A 22,791-nucleotide genomic window follows, 5' to 3' on the forward strand; every position below is an offset into this window, starting at 1 on the left:
CTCTTTTAAAAAGATAAAGGTATTTTTTTATGTTATAAAGCTATTATTTTAAGATAAATATGAAGAAAAATCAAGATGTTAATGGCATATTGCTATAAAATCAAGTTAGAGAGAATTTAGATTCAAATTTTAATTATATTCAATCTTAAATCAAATCTTGGAAAAAAAAATCAAAATTAAACCGATTTTTTTTTTCATTTTGTGGTAAATCCATTTTGGGTAATTGTTTTAAAGGGTAAAATTGTTGAAAATATTTTCAAGTATAACAAAATGTTACTGTTTATCTATCTGCTACTGATAGATGTCTATCGCGGTCTATTATAATGAAATTTTTGCTACATTTATAAATAAGTTGAATCATTTTTTTTATTTTAAAATAATCCATCCATTTAAAAAAATTCTGAAAATCTTTAAAAATGGAATAAAAATATAAATCACATTGACAGTTTATTCTTTTTAAAAATCTACTGTCAATATGAAGAGTAGGTTTGTAGATAATGAGATTTATTTATTTATTTATTCTTTTTGTTGAGTTAGATGAAATGTGATTTTTCTAAAAAATCAAATCTTGAAAAAAAAAAATCAAGACTAAAACAATTTTTTTTTTTACTTTCTTTTAACGTGATAAATGTATTTGTTTTAAATGTAATAAACCTATTATTTTAAAATAAATATGAATAAATCAAGATGTTAAATTCATAATGCTTTAGGATCGAGCTGAGAAAAATTATATTCAAATTGTGATTCTATTTTATCTTAATTCAAATCTCGGAAAAAAAAATCCAAGATTTAACCTATTGAATTTTTTTCCCTTTCAACATGATAAAGCTATTTTTATCCTTTTTTTTTTTTTTTTTTTTTTTTTTTTTTTTGAAAATCTGTAAAAATGAAATAACAAAGAAAGTTTATATAAAATGAAAAATAACTATAAGGAAGATTCCATTTCATCCACCCTCGTCCTCCGCCTAGTTGATAAAAAGAATGGGGAGAAAGATATGAAGTTTGCAAAAAGGGGAAAAAAAAAGTTTTTCGCGACACCAAACATTAAGATCTTTATCCCTGTCTCCACTCGACTTTTTTAAGGAAATCCGCCAATTCATTATACGGTTCCTAAATCTGCTTATTCATGTGGTAGAGCTACATACTCTTTTACTGGTTTTATGGCTTACCACGACGGTCTATATGGAAGGGTAGTTTTGTTGATGCATTCCGGTTGAGAATGAAACAAGCAAACAAACACAGATAATTGAGATAAAAAATGTCAAAAAAATAAAAGACTAAAACTATTTTTTTTAACGTGATAAAGTTATTGTTTTAAAATAAATATGAAGAAAATTCAAGATTCAAATGCAACAATGCTGTCAAATGAAGTTGAGGAAATTTAGATTCAAATTTTAATTCAATTTCCTCTTTAAATCACTATTATTTTAACTTAAATATGAAGAAAAATCAAGATTTTAATATGATAATGCTTTAAAAAGTAGAGGAAATTTATATTCCAATATTTATTAGATAAAATCTTTAAAATCCAATTTTTTTTTTTCTTTTAACATGATGAAGCTATTTTTATTATTTTTTTCATGGTTCATTTTTAAAAGTATACCATTGATGTGAAGGGTAGGTTTTTAGATAATATGAGATTTATTTTTTAATTTTTGTTATTTTAGTACTTAAACTTTTTTTTTACTTTATTTTAATGTGATAAAGGTACTTTTTTTAATGTGATAATGATATTATTTTAAGATAAAGAGGGATTTTCGAATATAAAAAAATTAGGAGAACTATTTACATAAAATAACAAAATTATATTTTTCTTTGATAGAGGCTAATAGAGGCGGATAGAAGTTTATCATGTCTATCAAGGATAGAAAATGATAGAAGTCTATCACTGATATAAATCTACTATCAATGTCCATTCATTTTTTTTTTTACTATTTTTGTAAATAATTTGACATTTTTTTTATATGTGAAATTTTTCATAAGATGTGAAAAAAATTAAGATGTTATCATCATAATGCCTTCAAATCACCTTGAGAAAATTTAGATTCAAATTTCTCCAACGAAATTCAAGACTAATTTTTTAAAAATAAATCAGATTCCAAAGGCACATAATAATTTAAAATAATTTATTGTATTTAAAATCCTATCATTTGAAATAATTTCTGTCCAAATCCTAACATTAAAAAGAGCATTAGAGTGAGTAAAAGATAAAAATGTGATATTCTTAAAAACACCATTTTTTTTAAACTTTCTTGATAAAGGAATTTCTAAATGTTTGATAATGCTTTAAAATCAAGTGGAGGAAATTTAAATTCAAATTTTAATTCGATTTGATCTTTCACTTCAATTTTTTTTTTTTTTTTTGACGTGATAAAACTGTTTTTCTTTTTAAGAATCTACAACCAATGTGAAGGGTAGGGTTTGAGATAACATGTGATTTATTTCTATTTATTATTTATTTTTAACGTGAGTTAATGATAAAAATGTGATTTTTTAAAAATCAAACCTAAAAAAAAATCAAGACTAAAGCCAATTTTTTTTTTTTTTTTTTTAAAAAAAACTTTCTTTTAGTGTGGTGAAGGTAAATTTTTCTTTATGTGATAAGGCTATTATTTAAAAATAAATATGAATAAAAATCAAAATATTAATGTGATAATACTTTAAAATCAAGCTGAGAAATTTTGGATTTAAATTTTAATTCGATTTGATGTTAAATAAAATCTCGTGAAAAAAATCAAGACTAAATCAAATTTTCTTTTTCCTTTTTCTTTTAATGTGATAAAGCCATTTTGTTCTTTTTCTTTTGAAAATATGTAAAAATGGAATAACAAAGAAAGTTTACATTAAAGGACCGTTTTTTACGTGGATAATTGAAATATTTAGATGCCTAGAATTATAAATATCGGTAAGTCTAACATATTTATATAAACATGTTTGTTTTATGAAAATATTTATTAAGAGATATAGGAATATTTAGATAATTATATTTGTTTGGTAAGATTTCGGAAATGTTTTAAAGTTCTAAAATGTTCCAGGAATGTCCTTATAATTATTCATTAATTTATAATTAATTTTATATAATTTAAAATTATATAACATATTTATTTTTATTAATTTTAATTTATTTTTCAATTAATATAATAATTTTTTTATTTGTTATTTTTCTCAAAATTTAAGATATTTTTTTAAATTAATTTGAATTTTAATATCTTTTAAAAAATAAAAATATATATAATATAATAAAAGAGAGTGAAATACATAAAGAAGAGTGATATATATATATATATAAAGAGTTGAAAATGTAAAAGAGAATGCCCTCTACAAGAGAATCTAAAATAATCCATGTTTTAGGAGGACATCCAAGATACCCTCGATAAGGATGCTTAAGAATCTCCAGATGCTCAGCATTTTGCATTATTGAAAAAAAAATACGGTACCAGATACCCACACCATAAAATCTTGGATTTCCACAAAACAATCCTTAAATGAAAAATAAATATAAGGAAGATTCCAGTTCATCCATCCTATTCCTACCTTGTTGATAACAACATTTGGAAGAAAGACATGAAGCTGCAAGAAGAAAAAAGGCTCCGATCCGATTAAAGGAAAAAAGAGTGATAAAAAAAAATAATAATAATAACTAACACAGGCGACATTGAACTGTATAGAGAAGAAAGAAAATACGTGACAAAATAGAAAAAAAGAAAAGAAAAAGAGATACCTTAGAAAATTGAAAGTGTAATTTATTAGGGAGGAAATTTAGATTCAAATTTTAATTCCATTTGATCTTCAATCATATCTAGAAAAAAGAAAAACTAAAACCAATTTTTTAATGTGTTAAAAGTACTTCTTTTAACATGATAAAGCTATTATTTTAAATTAAATATGAATAAAAATCAAGATTAATCTGATAATGCTTTAAAATCAAGTAGAGGAAATTTTGATTCAAATTTTAGTTCCATTTGATCTTCAAATTTTTTTTTTTTTTTTTTTTTTTTTTTAACGTGATAAAGGTTTTTTTAAAATATATATATTTTTTAATTTTATGTTTTCTTTTTTGTTTTTCAAAATCTACCATCAATGTGAAGGGTAGGTTTTTGGATAATATAGTTATTTTTTATTCTTTTTAGCGTGAGCTAAAAAAAAATATGTATTTTTTAAAAAATAATATCTGAAAAAAAATCAAGGCTATAACCATTTTTTTTTCAAGTATGAGTTTAAATGGTCTTTTTAATTAAAAAAAAAAAGCATAAAATTTGAAAAAAGGAATGACTATATTCTGAAGTGGCAAGATGAGTTGGAAAAGATTCCGGTTCTCTTCTTCCCCTCTCATTTTCTTCTCTCTTATTCCATCTCCTCCTTCTTCATTGCTAAATTTCCAAGAACTGAAAATTTAATGGAAGTTGTCGCAAGTGAGGAAGATTCCGGTGGAGAAGAGTTCAAATTGGGTGAATTTTGACAGAAAAGACACCGGTGGGGCCATTTTTCATAAAACCACACGTGGATGACATTAGCAGAATGTACTTTTCATTACTTTTTTTTATCGATGACCATTTTTCATTTCGTCCCTAAATGAGACCATCTGTAAAAAACCCTAAAAAATGATGAGAGGATTATTACATGTTGATATATGATAAAATGGTTTATGAATGTATGATTCTGGAGTTCCAACTGAGCAACAATGGTAAATTAAAAATAGAAAGGAGAGGGGAAGAGAAAGAGATGGATAGGGAAAAAGAAAAACAAATAAAACAAAATTAATTTTAAAATAATAAAAAAAATCTTCATCATGGAAAAAGTGCCCTTTCATCTATAGCATGATCAAGCAAGTTTAGGACCTTTTAAATCCATTTTTTCAAATTTCGAAAATTAAAAGTGTATGGTTTTAAACCTCACGACCAAATAAACACCTACCCAACCTGCATGGACTAAGAGTGTATTTTGTTTTTTTTTCCTATCTTAATGATTCTTTTTAATTAGATGGAACTTTTAAACTCATTCTTGAAAACTCAAGACTAAAGTGACCCATTTAAAATAAGAAATAAATGCACTTATTCTTCCGAACTTAGGATAAAAAATGGTAAATTTTCTCTTTTTTTTATATTGATATTTTTGTAAGGATGGCCCAAATTGAGAGAGGAAAATGAGATTTGTCTCACTTGGTAAAATTGAGGGCTTTTTTACCCTTTGTTGATGCCAACACAAGGTGAAATTACCAAAATGAAACCCTCGTGCGCAAGCGGAAGGACCAATCTCGCTCCTCTCTCTTGTTTCCTTTCTTTCTCTCACAAATCACTCTCCGACATTTAGGTGTTCGTTGCTAGCATGTGCAAGTTGATGCTCACCGAATATGGTATGGTCGCTCACTCGAGAAGAGGAAGAAGAAAACCGTTGTGCAAACCCACGAAGAAGAGGGTGAAGAAGAGAAAAACAAAAGAGAGGAACAAAGAAAGAAAGCAATGATATATATGTAACTTCACTTATACGTGATGTTAGCAGAAAGTCAATTACCGATGTTTTTTAAAAAGTGGGACCTTCTTCATTTTGGACCTTCCAAATAGACCAGCTGTGCACTTTTCTTTTTTATATTATTCTCTTAAAAAATCGTAAAGTTGACTTGAGACTTACCCCTGGAGGCCTTTTTAAATCTTGGGTTGATTTATATTTCCTTCATTCTGTAATTCACTTTGGCGCTTCATAGTGAATTGCATATGGTGTTGTTCTTGAGCGCTCGGGCTTAAAGAAAAAAAATGGAGGCCACTGATTGTATCTATAGAAAGCCTAGCGCGCCAATAAAAGATCGGATCAAAGATCTTCTCTCACGGATGACTTTGAGTGAAAAAATCGGGCAGATGACCCAAATTGAGCTCAGTTTGGCCACTGCTTCTGTCCTTAGTGATTTCGCGATTGGTACTTGCCTCGATTGCTAATCCAATTCCATATATTATTTTTGTTGATTTTGTTCTTCAATTTCTTTGAATGTTTGTGGCTCTGTTGCATTTGCAGGGAGTGTTCTCAACGGCGGTGGTAGCACACCTCTCGATGAAGCTTTGTCGTCGGATTGGGCAGAGATGATTGACGGGTTCCAGTATTCGGCGCTTCAGTCGCGTCTTGGAATTCCAATTATATATGGGAGTGATGCTATTCATGGCCATAACAGTGTTTATGGTGCTACCATTTTTCCTCACAATGTTGGCCTCGGAGCCACCAGGTAAGTTAACAGTTTTCACTTGGATGAGGACCTAATTAACCAAACGTATACATGTTTATATTTGTTTGCGAAAATGTTGGTGAATATGATTCTTGTATGAAAAATACTTAGATGCACCGAACAACTCACTTAATTTTTCAACCACGATTTGTCACATAACCTACTATTTTTTCTTTTTTGTTATTGAGTGATTGGAATGAACGGTACAAAATAGAGTAAATTTCTACTACTACGTTAGTATTGAAAAAATTTTCATACTACTTTTCATTTATTGCTTGGTACAAAATTAGTATTAAGAACCATATGAGATCCGTTAAATAAATAAATAATAAATTTATAGATCATTTATCCACATGTCATGGCGTCAAATAATGAATAGGAATAGTAAATATTAAGTTAATACTATGATGAGTATAGTTCTGGATGCAGCTAGGGATGTCCAATTTCTCCATGAGGACGGGTCCCGCAACACCCACCTCGAACGAGATAGGGATTCCCGATTAGGCAGGGAATGGCATCCCGACCCTGTCCCATAGACATCTTTAAATGCACCAAAATATTGTTCTATTAGTATTTTCAATTGGACTTTGAAAAGTACGATGAAGTGTCTTGGGATGCACAAAGAATTAAGAAATGGTAAATCAGTTAACATCATGCAGTTGATTTGTAGTTTCTAGGTTCTTCTTGTATTTCCAGTTGGACTTTAAAAAGTTCGATAAAGTGTCTGAAGAATTGGGAAATGGTAAATTGGTTAACAGTTGATTTGTATTCTTGTGCTTAATTGAAGTGATATATGCAGCTGCGATTTTATGGCAACTTCTGTCTTATGATTCTCGCTTTTGACCTTTTGGCTTTCAGAACTGAGAGAATACATATGGGAGAAAATTTCATAGCACTACACTCAGATATAATAATTTTTTATTCTATAGTCCCATGTAGTTATTAAGATCATGTTTGGTAATCATTTCATTTTTTATGTTTTTGTTTTTGAAAATTAAGTCTATTTCCTTCCCATCTTACATATTTCTTAAATACAATGGTTGAATTTTTAACCAAATTTCAAAAACAAAAACAAGTTTTTTAAAGCTACTTTTTTTAGTTTTCAAATTTTGGAGTTCATTTTTTAAACCATTGTTAAAAAGTAGATAACAAAAGAAGAAATTTGGAAGTGGAAGTAATGTCTATAGGTTTAATATTTAAAAAAAAAAACTCAAATGGTTATTAAACGAGATCTAAATATTTCTTTGATGGAGCCTGTTACTCCCACATTATTTGGAAAATTTTCTATACATGTGCTGCCAACTACATTTTGGGCCGTTTGGGATGGCTTCTATAGGAAGAATCACGAACTAAAGGCTTCTATTCTATTTTCTATTGCTCCTTTAATATCCTTTGTAATTTTTTCTTTATATTTAGAGTATTACTCCAATGAAAGTTCGCTTCCGTTTAGAAGAAAAAACTAAATCCTTCTCTTAGGAAAAACCTCTAAGCGATTTTTTATTCTAAGTTTTCAAATCATCCGAACTCACCCAAATCAAATGGATTTGGCACTGCCCATGATTACAGAAGGAATACTAACATTACCTTCACCAAAAACACACACACGAAAAAAAAAAAAAGCATTGCCTACATTAGCATGCAACTTTTCTTGTCAGGAAGAAAATCGAACTTAGATATGGAAGTAATGAAGTTGACCTTTTTCTAAGTTTCTGAGTTTTTGAGAATTGCATGTCGCACATTTTATTTAAAAATGCCAACTTTGAGCCGCCCTTCTCACTTTCAAAGTTTTATTATTATTATTATTATTATTCCTCTGGCTTTACCAGAATCTCCGTGTAATTTAAATGGATGATAGAGATGCTGATTTGGTTAGAGAGATTGGGGAAGTAACAGCTCTTGAAGTTAGAGCCAGCGGTGTTCACTACACATTTGCCCCTTGTGTTGCTGTAAGTAACCATCTACTATGAAAAATTTTCCATACTACATCCATTCATTGCTTACTACAATAGTAGCATTTAAAAATTATGTGGGGTCTATAAAATAAATAAATAATAAAATAATAAATCATTTAATGACGTGTTAAATAATGAGTAGAAGGCGTTGATATTATGGTAGTACTAGATTTTTTCCCGTATAATATGTATGTGTTTATGAATATATATATATTATACTTTTCTTTTGGAGGAACAAAGCTTTTTATTGAATTAATGAAATGAGATTAATGTTCCAAGTACAAAGATAAAAAAGCAAGCTTTCGACCATAAAAGACAGAACTAAACGGGAAAAACAAAGGCATTCCAATATAAACATAATCCTTGAATGGAGAATCTTGCAAAAGACTTGAAAAGAGAGCACCAAGAAGAGGCATTAATCTGAGCAAGCTTCAAATTACCAATTACTGAATTATGAAACCTGTAAATGAATTTCCAAAGACCCATTAAATGCAAAAGATAGAGTGCAAGATGATTCAAATCTTCCCTTTGTATGTACTATCAGAATGCAAGATGTATTCACTATAAATGATTATGTCAGGTATCCAGAGATCCCAGATGGGGAAGGTGCTATGAGAGTTACAGTGAAGATACTGAAATTGTTAGAGAAATGACTTCTTTAGTTGAAGGGTTGCAGGGGAAGCCGCCTGAAGGATACCCAAAGGGCTATCCTTTTGTAGCTGGAAGGTACAGAGAAAAGTTTGTCCATATTTTCTGTTTATGCTTCATTGACTCCACTAATAATGATAATCATAATTAGTTTGCATCAACGACTTTACTTGAACGAGATCTGTTCTATAGGTTGGACAACCGTGTCCTTGAATTTTAAAAATTAGTCTGCATCAACTTGTTTTTTTGAATTTTCTTGTTCTTAATGGCCTTGTAGAGATCCCCTCTGATTGATTCTTTCTATTTATGTTAGAAATAAGGTCATCGCATGTGCAAAACATTTTGTTGGAGATGGGGGGACTGATAAAGGTTTGAATGAAGGAAATACCATTGCATCTTATGATGACTTGGAGAGGATCCATATGGCTCCTTACCTGGACTGTATTGCTCAAGGAGTTTCAACTGTTATGGCATCTTTTTCTAGCTGGAATGGACGTCCGCTTCATGCCGACCGTTTTCTGCTGACAGAAGTGTTGAAAGATAAGCTTGGGTTTAAGGTACATTTGACAGTGATATTTTCTGCCACTTAGTTATTGTGTGAATTTGTCAGACTCAAATTGGCTTCTCATCATCCGTTATTACATTAGAAACTTATAAGCTGATGGGTGGAGGCAAATTTAATCTTATATCATCTCATAAAAATGTATCCTCGGAGTGGGAATGGTACAAAATCTGCTTAGAGTGTTCATGAATTTGTAGTCATCCTCAGAGTTGTAGCATTTTTAAGAGATTATATTTTCCCCCATGGTTTGATTTCTATTATGGAAAATGGTTGTAACATTGTGTTGGTATTACTCGATGCAGGGTTTTGTTATTACTGACTGGGAAGCTCTTGATCGGCTTGGTAGTCCAAGAGGCTCAAACTATCGGTCGTGCATTTCTACCGCAATTAATGCTGGAATAGACATGGTGGATTTGAGGCCTAACGCAAATTCATAATATTGGTTATTTGAGTTCTGAATTTAAAGGATGAAATTGATATGCAGGTTATGGTGCCATTTAGATATGAAGAATTTATCAAGGACTTGACATTTCTGGTTGAATCTGAGGAGGTTCCAATGGCTAGGATTGATGATGCTGTTGAAAGGATATTGAGAGTGAAGTTTGTTGCTGGTGTTTTTGAACATCCTTTCAGTGATAGATCATTACTAGACGTCGTCGGTTGCAAGGCGAGTTTCCGACCTCTCTGTACTAAACTAGTAGCTTTTCTTACTCTTGTGAAACATAAATCTTGTTCATGCCATCAACCAAATTGTTTCAAGTTGGCCACTTTTGGCTTCATCCATGATCTTCTGATGCATCAACTGTTCTATTGATTTACTTGTTCAAACAATGAAATGAAATGGAAAAGATTTGAGATCACATTCAATTGTCATTTGTCTATTCAGATACGAAGTTATGGTATAGCTAACCTAAGCACAGAAATTCCTAAAATAAAATTTATTAAGCCTAAATGCAAAATTCCTCGTATTTAGGTTTTTTTTTTCTTTTTCATATCTCCACTTCATCCATGCTTTCTCTTTTTCATGTAGTACTTTTATATATAGTGTGCCTCAATAAAAAGGTCTGCATATTTTTTTTGCGCCTTGTGTTTAAGGCCTAAACGACTATTACGCTTTATTCCGCTTGAGCTTTAAAAAACATTATTTCTTTCAGATTCACCGAGATCTAGCGAGAAAAGCTGTTCGCAAGTCGTTGGTGCTTTTGAAAAATGGAAAAGACCCAACGAAACCGTTTCTTCCATTAGACAGGAAAGCGAAGAAGATTCTTGTAGCTGGTTCACATGCCGATGATCTTGGATATCAGTGTGGAGGGTGGACAATCTCCTGGAATGGGTCAAGTGGCAGAACCACAATTGGTATATATATATATATATTTTATTATTCTTAGTACATGTGGGGTTAGAAGAACTCAAACCTCTTATCTTTTGGCCGAAGATATATGCTAGTTAGCTCAAATTGATGAACTTTATGTGATTGTTATCTTTGTTAGGTACTACCATCTTAGATGCAATCAAAGAAGCAGTTGGAGACGAAACAGAAGTAATATATGAGCAAAATCCATCAGCAGTCACCTTGAATGATCAAGATATATCTTTTGCTATTGTGACTGTTGGTGAAAGTCCATACGCCGAATTCGCTGGCGACAACTCCGAGCTTATCATACCCTTCAATGGAAATGACATTATAAAAGCAGTTGCTGGCCAAATCCCCACGTTGGTAATTCTAATATCTGGAAGACCCCTAGTTTTAGAGCCATCAGTAATGGAAAATGTTGAAGCTCTCGTTGCTGCTTGGCTTCCTGGAAGTGAAGGAAGCGGAATCACTGACGTTATCTTTGGAGATTATGATTTCACTGGCCGATTACCGGTTACATGGTTTAGAACGGTCGAGCAACTCCCAGTCCATGCTGAAAATAATTTGCAGGATTCATTATTCCCTTTTGGGTTCGGGTTATCATATGGTAAGGAGGAATCTCCTCAGCAATCACAAGAGTTCAGTCATGAACTGATCTGAGTGAGTCCACAGATCTGATCCAGAAATTGGCTGCCCTTGTTAGGTATTTTCCACTCTTCTCCCATTCTTGTAATTGGTATTTATGCTGATAGTTTGTGGGGAAATTTGTATGCCTTGATTTTATGTTGTGCTGCCATTCGTTAAATGTAGCTCAAGTTTCTGTTGGAGTCATGTGTCGAGTTTGTATAACAAAAATGATATCAATAAGAAATTATCAACATCGTATTGTTCTGTGGAATAGACATGTTTCCAGAATTAGAAGTACAATGTGTTATGGTATGGTTTAATTCTAAACCAAAAAGTGAACCATGGAGGTCACTTTGCAGTTTACTATATTACTTTCATGTCACATTACACCCCATATGATCCTATTTGAACCTAGGACGAGCTGTAACGACAATAAATCCTGAACTTGCAGTGGAACCTCTAATCCTTGAACTTGAAATAAAATTCTATGCTTGATTACATGTTGCAACAAACTGATGAGTCAGATGGCCAAACTTTTTGTTGAAACTCAAGAGTAACCTGGTGAGGAAAAATAATTTGAAAAGGCCGAGCTAAAATGCCTCATGAGTAGTAAGATTTTATCGAAAAATAATTTGAAAAAACTATACATTCATACTCAATCGAAATTCAAGTTCTATAAACAGGTGGGCTTTGTGGATATGTTTTTAAAATTTATAGTACAAATGCTAATAACTAACAAAAAGTTTTTAGAAAATCAACCATAAATGGGCAATAGGGACTAAATTAAAAATTTATTGAAAGTACATGACTAAAATTGAACATTTGAAAGTATAAGAATCAGAATTGAACGAACTCCAAAATAGTGGAACTAAATTAAAATTCAACTAAATACTAAACAAACTATTCTAAAAAATAGCTAAAAGGTTGCCAAATCAATTTTATTTTATTTTTAGTTGGACTAAATTATAGGTTTAGTCTCTAAACTTTGTTATTGACCTTCAAATTTTAAAAAAATTCTAATACGTCTTCAAATTTTTAATTATTTTTTTTGTCTAATAAGTCTTTATATTTTTTATGTTGTATTTTATTGTTTTTGAAAATTTTAAAATTTTAAAAAATCAACTAATCTATTAGATAAGAATCTTAAAATTATGTCTAATAAAACTCTAAACTTTCAATTTTATGGTTTGATAGATTTGCTAAACTTTATTTTAAAAAATCGAATGTTCAAGGATTGAATATGTAATTTTGAAAGTTCAGAGGCCAAATGATACAAACATCAAAATTTAGGGACTAAATTTATAATTGCCTTTTCATTTTACACACTTAACAAAATATAATCTGCACATTTTAGGCATAAGTGATTGGATTTAAGAAACTTCATATGCATATGTTTTCATTTTTTTTAGTACAATAGGAGTAGGATATTTGAACTTCAAATCTTTTTGTTACTAAAACATCTATTTAGTTATACTCGCTTTAGTCTAGGTTTTCAAATTAATAGGGAATAAAAGAGAAATTATATATTTTTGAAATAAGAAATTACATTAAAAAAAAGTTTAATGTTATGAGGCACCAAATTTTATTGAAATGAATTTTATACAACCCCCAATTAAAAAAAAAAAGGAAAAAAAAAGGCTCTCCATTGAAGCAGACTCACTAGATATTCATAATTCAATAACCTGTAAACAAATTAAACAAGAATCTCGATCTTGTGTTATATATAGAAATAATGTAAAAAATAACAAGTTTTTTAAGTGGCTTTTTTATTGGGATTTTTTGGAAATTTAAAGGCCCAATGATATTATTGTAATTATTGAACAGTGGCAAACTTGTCCTTGTTCTTTTGTCAAGGTCTGCAGAATAATCTGCATCTGTGAAGCCTTCCAACAGTACTGATTTATCACAATCCCTGCTAAAACACAATGATATTCTGGCACTACCTTTCAAATATCGAAACACCCATTTAACTACATTCCAATGCTCCTTCCCAGGATTTGACATAAACCTACTTATCATACTCATAGCATATCCCAAGTCAGGCCCAGTACAAATCATCAAACATCTCTAATCTTTCTTGTTCAGTAATAGGACACTGAGACGAAGAAAGCCTGAAATGTGATGCTAAGGGTGTCGAAACTGCCTTACAACCAGACATATTATACTTCTCAAGCAGTTTATGCACATAACTCTCCTGCAAAATGGTTAACAAATATTTCTCCTTATCTCTTTTCACATCCATGTCTAGGATCCTTTTCAGTTCACCTAAATCTTTCATCTCAAATTCACTACTCAATCGTTTCTTGAGATCAAAGATTTCAAAATAATCCTTAGACACCAGAATCATATCATCTACATACAGAAGTAGATAAGTATATGTATCTTTATGAGATAGTTTCCAGTACACGCAGGCATCATATGAGCTCCTGTGAAACCCCTGCTTCAGAATAAAGGTGTCAAATCTGATATACCATTGTCTCGACGATTGCTTCAGTCCATAGATGGACCTGTGAAGACGACAAACCATGTCTTCCTTTCCTTTCACCCCATAGCCCTTAGGTTGAGCCATGTAGATCACTTCCTCCAATTCACCATGAAGGAAAGTTGTGGTAACATCCATCTGTTCAACAAACATATCAAAGTGAATAACAATAAATAAAATTAATCGAATGGACGAATGCCTCACCACCGGAGAGAAAATCTCATGAAAGTCAACTCCCTCTTGAGTGTAGCCCTTGGCTACCAGTCTAGCCTTATACCTAGGCTTGCTGTCACCTCTTGTACCTGGCTTGATTTTATAAATCCACTTTGACTAAATGAGTTTCTGATTAGGAGGCTTTAGAACCAATGACCATGTCTGATTCTTTTGCAACGAGAACAACTCTGCTTCCATAGCATCCTTCCACTGTTCCTTCAAATCAGATACGATAGCCTCCTTAAAAGTAAGAGGCTCTGCTTCAATACTGTCAACTGCACAAGTAAAAGCATAAGCAACTAAATCAGCATAACCATAGCTCGTAGGAGCTTGCCTCACCCGTTGAGGCCTGTCACGTGTAAGCTGATAGTTCTGTAGGTCACTGCCACTTGAGCTTTCTTCACCAAAAGCTCCCTCATCAATCAAAGTTCTCTGCAGTTGAGGCTGTCTACCATCAGAACTGGATGACTGATCACTGGAATCACCTGAACTAACTGATGGTTGTGCTTCAGAATCAATTCTAACCTCTGGTTCAACCTGATCAACTTTCTGCTATTCTGCTGCTCTTTGACACGAAATGACATCTCCGTTTCATTAAAGGTCACATCTCTCCTGATAATGCATTTATTTCTGCCCTCTTCCAAGCACCAAAGTATATATCCTTTAACACCCTGAGGATAGCCAATAAACATACATTTCAGTGCCCTCTTGTTCAACTTCCCTTCCTTAACATGAGCATAAGCTGAACATCCAAACACTCTGAGATGATCCAAGCTTGGAGCTTTTCCTGTCCATATCTTCTGAGGAGTCTTTAGGCCTAAAGTGGAAGACGGACTCCTATTAATAAAATAACAAACTTTTTGGGCAACTTCCCCCCAGAACTTCAAGGGTAATCAAGCATTTGTCAAGAGACATCTTGTACGCTCCATAATTGTTCTGTTGAACCTCTCAGCTAAACCATTTTGCTGAGAAGTGTACGTAACAGTGAAATGCCTCGTAATTATCCCTATCTTCTCCAAAATTAAGGCTTTTTTTTCGTGGGTCTCCTTTTGGCCAAGAAAAAACAGTGGCAGCCGCCAAAGAAGAGCGGGACTAATGCAAGACCAAAATCGAGAGAGCCGCTTGGGACTCTAATCGGAGGCCGCCGGTGGAAGTAGATCACGATCGATCGGTGAGCGTGGTACTTGTAGATCAGCTGGGCAGCGTGGGAGATTTTCGTTAGACGGTTCGGTCTTAGAAGTTCACGGCATGGGCGGCGATTCGGGCTGTCGCGGTCCAATCTAGGAGGTTAGCCGATCTGAGTAGTAGGCAGTTCGGTTTCGCAGTGGAGGTTGCTTCTGGCAGCAGTGAGAGATACGCGCGGGCCTGCGCGTGGTTCGCCGGTTAGAGGCGATAGCACACTGTTTTGGGCTGTTTTGCAGCGGGTTGTTCTCAGTTTTCAGAGGCGACGTTGTATGCGGATCTCTCGGTATCAGTGGACACTAAAATTATAGATTGGTGATTTTGTTGATTATCTATAATTTGTAAAATTCCTTTATTGCTCATTAATAAATTAATTCAAGCTGGTTCTCAAAATGGATGTAGACCAAACTGGTCGAACCACTATATATCTTGGTGTTCTTTACTACTTTCGATTTATTTCTGCTGATTGTTTGCGTTCTGTTTGGCCATCTAAGTTAGGTTCAGAAACTCTCACAAATAAGCAGCTGCTTTCTGTTTTCTCAAAAGCACACTATTGGTCTTTTAGGGCATTTCCAATAGTACTTCAAATTTATTTTGCATTTACATTTTATCAACACTATGGGGTTTACCTAACATTTTGGAAGGTCATTTGGAGGAGGAAGAAGATACTCTTCTAGAGTGAAAAGACTGGGTCTCCACAGTAAATCTTGAGATGAATTAACCGATTGATGTTGCGAGTTTTGTTTTACAATTGAATGTAAAAGCATGAAGTAATAGCGTAATTTAAATATGAATAACTCGATTATAAAACCTAGCCTAGGAATCAGGAATCCACTCATTAGTTTGGTTGTTCATCGAACTTAAAAAATTGTTTGTATGCTCAATTCTATTCTTGGCTCGTTGGTTAGTCTAACAATTAAAACCAACGCGCTATTGAACTAATCAATTCCTTAATTAGACTAGATGCTTAATTAACTGGTTCCATTAGAGGCCGAATCAATTAAAACACCCCATTAAGCCTAGGTAATCTAGCCAAGGTAATTAACAATTGGAAAAGGCCTCAAATTACTAATGATGTGATTCTTGAACAATTAGTCATGCAATGTAGAATGAATTATTATAAATAACCTACAAATTACTCACAAGCATGCTCTAATTTGTGCGCTAATTGGGAGTAACACGTAGATATATTTCTCTCTAGCAAAGAAAAGAAAATACCATGGGTGATCAAGCCACAATAAATTCTAAGCATTTATAGTAAAATGCATCAAGAATTCATAGAAAACAGCAGAATACCATTAATTACAAATTCTCACAACGAAGTCAAAATGAGTTTTAACTTAACCCTAAGTTAGAAGTACTTACCTTAACCACTTATGTGCCAACATGAAATTTCAAATGTAAATAAAAGAAGAAGTAAAAGAAATAAAGTCTAGGAAGGAAAATATATAGAGAGAATGAAGTTGGTGGCTGAAAAATTGAGCATGGACTGACCTAAATTGGACAAAAACCCTTTTATAAAACTGCAAAGTGTCGATACGCTGCCTTTTTGTTGTCGTAGTGTAACCCTTCAGCGTAACGATGCCTAGCGTTGTGCTCTCTTTGTGCACATGATTCTGCCGTCAAGCTCCATAGCATAGCTAAGCTCCAGGGCAGCATCGCTATGCTCGCTCAATCGTAAAGCAAAACGTAAGGGGCAAGGTTACTACACTCCACAGTAGTAATTTGGTCATTTTTCTTCCTTTCTTCACTGTTAATGCCACGAAGCTCTGTTTTGGCTCTTTTTTTTGTTTCGGCTCCAAAAGGTCCATTATACCTCTTAGTTGCCCAATATCTATAAAATAGCACAATAAACATGTAAAATCCACGAACGAGCCCGAATTAAGATAAGAAAAATAGCACTTTTATGGTGCTATCATGAACCAATTACAAATCGTCAAGTCATTTCTCAAATTAATGACAAAATTATAAATAATCAATTTTGGGATTAATTAAAAGTTGACACATATCTCAAATAGAAATTGAAGACATAAATTGACAAATACTAATGGTGCCATGTGTCTTCAATGTGATTGTTGGATTGAATAAAATATTTTGGTCCAATTTGATATAAACATTTGGACTCAAGTTCAATTGAGCCCAAAATAGGTTTGATTTGGCCCAAATGCCAACCAAGCCCAAGATTCAATTAATTGAGCACAAGGGTCAAGTCCATGGACCAACCAAGTCCAAGCCCACAAAGTTTACTTAAGAACTTTATCGATAGAGTTCTTCATCATTTGAAGGGTTTAGAAATTTTAAACTATAAAGAGCCTAGATAGAATTCTCTCAACAATTAGAAGACTCCCTAAGCTCTCAAAAACTGAACCATACTTGAAAACTAAAGTCATTTGAAGATATAAATATTCTTGCAAGGCTGCAACTTCAAGAAAATCTATGCATTTTGTCTTCTCAAATAGAGAATCAAGTACGAGAGATTGAACCATATCCTCATAAATCAACATCGAAATAAAAAATTAGGTTATCTAACACACTACCAAACTTGTCACACATGATGTTACAAAATTTCCAGAAACATCATAAATAAACGAAAAAAACTAAAACCAGAACAAAACATGTCTATAAGGCAGTGTGCCCGTGGCAAAATGTATTCACCAATATAAAGTTAAGCAATTACAACGATGTACTTATCTACAAATAAACGGCAATTACAGTGACACTCTAATAGCCTAGACTCCCTCCCAATGAAACTTAGGCTCCCCTAAGCATGAGATCCCCTCAACTTCAACGTACTTAGGCTCCCTCTAAGTATAAGAATATTAGTAATGACCACTTAGACTCCCTCTAAGTGTGAGACTTCTTCTCTACTAGTATCTTTCCACCTTCTTGCGAATATCTCTTTACATTATGAACTGTTGGATTTTATGTCCTAAAACTCATAGTTTGTAAATTGAAACATATTCTGTTTTGTTTTTCGATAAAATTATTATTGCAATTGGAATCTTGAATCCAATAAACTAAGGTCCTGAGGCTATTTAATGTAGACTTGAATTTTATGTGATGACATAAAACATGGATCAAGTTCGAGTATTTAGCCTAAAATGGTCTATAGTATAGGGATAAGTTTGGGCACCTTGTTCTGGGGACACTATGGATGCGGCCTACTTTGTAGTTAGTACAAACGATGTGTTCCTGAATCGTTCATATAGAGATATGTGAGTGGGGGCATCCTATGCAATGAGTTTGTATAAGACTGGACCACGACTTAGTCACTTTTACTTTATAACACCGTTTAATATTTAAACTGACTAATTCAAATTTGATGACCTAGGTAACTCGATCTCAATCCTGAGTTAACTATGAACTCCTGTTTATTCGGGATTATCCTTAGATATGCATGGGTGAGAGCAGCTCAGCAGTGCTGGCTTAATAAGCCTTCCATTTCAGGGGTAAGACCGGGTAAATAGCTAGGGACATAGGGTACAAGACGAACTTCACTTCTACCCATCTCTAAGGGTAGTAGATAGGTTGTTCCCTTAAGTGCCGATTTCGGAATAAGAACAAGGGGCCTCACCCTCTCACTAGGCTGAGAGGGACTCGATTTGTTGGTTGGACCACAAATCAATTGTTCTTTGGAGGTTCAGTGGAACTGAAGAAGCAAGAAGTGTTCTTGGGGGTAAAACGGTATTTTGACCCAACCAAGATCATGAACAACCTGTAAAAGATTGACTTACTGGTTATGGTTATATCAGATGGACAGAAACATATCTACAGTGAGGGGAGTGCAACTACGGGACTTTAGTGGAATGACCCATTAGTTAACAAATGTTGATTAATTAGGTTAAAGAGTTTTACCGGTTAATCTCGGATTGTTAGAGCCCATGATCTGTAGGTCCATTAGGTCCCCCTTCTAGCTCATATGGATTAAACTTAGAACAGTATGTTGAATTAATTCGAATTGTTCGGTTTAGGAAAAGGGATTAAACCGACAAGTATATGCGATATCACTATCGGTTCTTTATGGTGCTCTATATTCAAATGTGATTTGAATTTTGAAAATATGAATGCGGATTCATGTTTGGGAGGTCAAAATTAGTCAAGAGGGTCAAAACTGTAAAAATTCAGAGGGTTGATTTTTTCACTAGGGAAAGTTAAAGTTTGACTTTGACCAAATGAAAAAAGACCATTTTGCTCTTGACTAGAGTTAGTGGAATTATCCAACATTTTTGTTGGATAATCCTACTAACTTAAGTGGACTATGTGTAAACATTATAGAATGACACATAGCCCACTTTGGTTTAGTACTTTGTGAGGTGTTGATCTTTGGTGAGTTTTTACATGCATTAGATGCATGTAATAGTTTTATAAAAAGAAGTTTTCTTTTGAAATAAACTTCTTCTTTTCTCCTTTGAACAAGCTATTTTTTTATATAATTTTTGGTTTTCAAATTCTCACAAAAAATTCCCTTTTTTCTCACATTAACCTTGAATATCCCTTTATTCTCTTTTCATTCCTTCATTCACCGAGTCCCACAACCTAGTTCTAAGTCCAGAGAATAGCGGATAAACTCTAGTGGTGGTCCGGAAGAGTTCGAGTCGAGATTCAGCGAGAAAAAGCGTTTTTTGGGAGCTATAAAGGTTATATTATATCTCTTTTAGTTTACTGTTTTTTATACATTTGAATGCTAAATTTTCTTTTAATTAAAAGCAATTAGAGTGTAATTAGATCCTTATTCCACTGCGTATGTCAAGTGTTTCATCATGAATTTAGGCTCCCCCTAAAATTCTAAGTTAGAGAATCTCTTTTCAAGAGATGATGTCTTAGGCTCCCCTAAGACTAACCAATTTTCTCATGAGGCATGCTTCAACAGCGAACAACAACACCATTTCAAGATCAACAAAATTTTGAATCAAAGTTCAACCACCACAAAAACAGAACTCGTTTTGAAAAATCAATAAAAACTAGAGACATTCAAGACCAACAATAGTAAAAGCTTCACAAGCTCATAAATTGATATACTTGTGTTTTTTGGCATGAACATAAGACAATGACTTGAATATTTTTCAAAACGGTCAACCTTAAAATTGAACAAAATCATCATATATATTTGGCAAGTTTGAGAATATATTTAAGGAAATAATAAATCAACTTTGCAAGGAAAAATACAACAGACCACAAAAAATCTGGAAAATCCTACTAATAGATAAGAAAATATATTATGAAGCTTTTTAGGTCATCACGTAACAATGTCACAGATAATGTCACGACATGTTGTATGACATGTCACAAAGTAATTACAATGCTAGTCATGATTGTAAATTGCTAAAATAAAACAAATTATTTATATTAAATATCATTGCAAAAACTCATTTAATCCAATCATATTTAGAAAAATTCTTAATGAACCCTAATAACATTTAATTTTGCAATGATACTTTAGTGATTTAGAATAAATTCCACCTCGGGGTGTACATTTATTCCTTCACTAAATTGAGATTTTCTCAATTAAACATTAAATCATAATAACTCTCATTTATATAATATTTAATTACTATTGATTTGTTCAATAAATCATTAACTTTCTTAATATTTTCTTGTAAGTGTAACCCTTCATTTTCAACCCTATAGCCCTGCCCCAATTAACCTACCTTAGGGAACGACATAATTGGTGCATTGACTATAATGATCCTATCCATTTCTGGAGTTCATTCTGTATTTTTCCATGCAAACACCTTCTTAAGGGGGACGCTCCTAAGGCATGACAAAGCCGAGCATGGAAAAACATTACAAACTAATGAAGGAGACTGTAGGATGTGTTGACACACATCCGTCTCCTATACTTATTCTAAACACTTTCTCCATTAACTTTGATATTGACCCATGCAAACACCTTCCTAAGGGAGGGAGTGCCCAGGGCACCACGAGATCGAGAATGGATCTCACAATGTGAAATTTTAGGGAGAATGATAACTTATAGAAATACAAGTTATTTTACCTCTTTTATCTAAAATACTTAAGAAAAATCATGGACATAATGCAGAATTGGTAAGAAATTCATGATTTGATTATATTATGCGATCGTATATGTACAACATTTCATAACCTTAAAAGTTATAAAATTGTACTTTTGAAATGCAGAAATCCTGTTATGCAGTCAATAGTTCATCGTGGAGGAAATTCCTGACGCCAACATTGAAAACGCAGAGCTGGAGATGCATAAACTCATGCGATTGAAGAAAGGGAAGGTGACATGACACATAGGCGATAGAAGTCAAATCAAAGAACAATTTGGTAGCTGACAAGAAAGGTTCATGACAAAGCTAATGAACTTTTGACTAGAGATGTCCACAGGGCGGGATGGGGCCACAGATGCCATTCTCCATCCCATCCCCGCTCCCCATTCATTCCCCATCCCCGTGAAATTTCTCACAGGGATCGAAACAAGGATTCCCTGCAGGAAATTCGTAGGGATTGGGTTCCCCGCGGGGAATTTTCACCGTTACCTTTTTTTTTTTTTTTTGTTATAAGCCAATTAATTTAAATGACTAATGTTAGCAAATTTTAATTAAATAATTAACTTTATCGCTAAATTGTTTATTATGGTTAGTTTTATATGGAAATTTGAATTTAAAGATAAATTACTCAAATTTTGGCCTAAAAAAGTTAATTATTTTTTTTATTAGAAAGAAATAAATATAAATCAAATTATTCACATATATAATCTAAATTAAACATATTCATTATCTTTCTCAATAAATAATCAAATTTGAAATTTAAATGTAATATTTGTATAATAATAATAATAACAACATATCGTTAGATAATTATACTAAATAAATATGTAGAAACTAATCGGGGCAGAGACGAAGAACAGAGGGGGGGCGAGGACCGTGAATGCATTCCCCATCCCCGTCCCGTTTAGCTCATGGGAAAATTTTCCCCCACCCTCCCCTATTCCCCGCCCTGTGGAAAAATTGGACATCTCTACTTCTGACGCAAAATAGACGGTACATCAGGGTATGGAATCTAATGCATGTCGTTAGAATAATCATTAGTGAAAGATAGAAAAGCTACCTCATGACGCCTATAAATACCCTACAAGATTTCATGCAAAAGAGAGTAAGGAAATGTTGGAAAAACTTTGCAAAAATCTTCACTTCACATGTTTCTTTCGAGCTCTCGTAAAATCTTGAATGAAAGCTCGAAAGCTCTCTTAGAGCAGAAGGGAAGCCATCATCTTCAACACAATTCTCAAGAAGTAGTTGTTTAAAGAGTCGAAAGGAGCAAGAAACTGTCACCTATGACTTGACTTTCTATCTCTATCTCTGTTGAAATGCCTTGGAATCTGTTTGCTGGCATTTCGAACAACCTATTCAGATTTTGTATTCAACATATTTATTTATTTAGCGAGATTTATGATTTTGACCCTAGGGTTCAGAGTAGTGCGCTATATAAACTCTCTAACCTTAGAGGCACTGTTTTGATATAATTTTGAAAATATTCTCTCAAATAATATTGTTCTCCCTCTGCCCGTGGACATAGCTAACACACTGTTAGTGA

At 32.8% G+C, this 22,791-nt stretch overlaps 1 protein-coding gene across 1 annotated transcript; it reads left to right on the top strand.

Moving 5' to 3' along the window:
- The first annotated feature begins 5,585 nt into the window (after positions 1-5,585).
- On the top strand, positions 5,586-11,625 carry LOC120083083 (uncharacterized). The gene is made up of 9 exons (XM_039038622.2): positions 5,586-5,910; positions 6,007-6,211; positions 8,067-8,157; positions 8,744-8,889; positions 9,125-9,368; positions 9,676-9,780; positions 9,858-10,040; positions 10,528-10,729; positions 10,864-11,625. The coding sequence occupies exons 1-9, from the start codon at positions 5,751-5,753 to the stop codon at positions 11,385-11,387; spliced, it is 1,860 nt and encodes a 619-aa protein (XP_038894550.1). The 5' UTR covers positions 5,586-5,750; the 3' UTR covers positions 11,388-11,625.
- The last annotated feature ends 11,166 nt before the right edge of the window (positions 11,626-22,791 follow it).

Source organism: Benincasa hispida, chromosome 8 (genome assembly GCF_027475165.1).
Source record: "Benincasa hispida cultivar pf3 chromosome 8, pf3_genome.v1.1, whole genome shotgun sequence".
NCBI lineage: Eukaryota > Viridiplantae > Streptophyta > Magnoliopsida > Cucurbitales > Cucurbitaceae > Benincasa > Benincasa hispida.

Coding starts and splice junctions, on each gene's coding strand:
- LOC120083083 (XM_039038622.2), top strand. CDS start 5,751: ATGGAGGCCACTGATTGTATCTATAGAAAGCCTAGCGCGCCAATAAAA. Junction 8,158..8,743: donor CATTTGCCCCTTGTGTTGCT/GTAAGTAACCAT, acceptor TGATTATGTCAG/GTATCCAGAGATCCCAGATG. Junction 9,369..9,675: donor AAGATAAGCTTGGGTTTAAG/GTACATTTGACA, acceptor TACTCGATGCAG/GGTTTTGTTATTACTGACTG.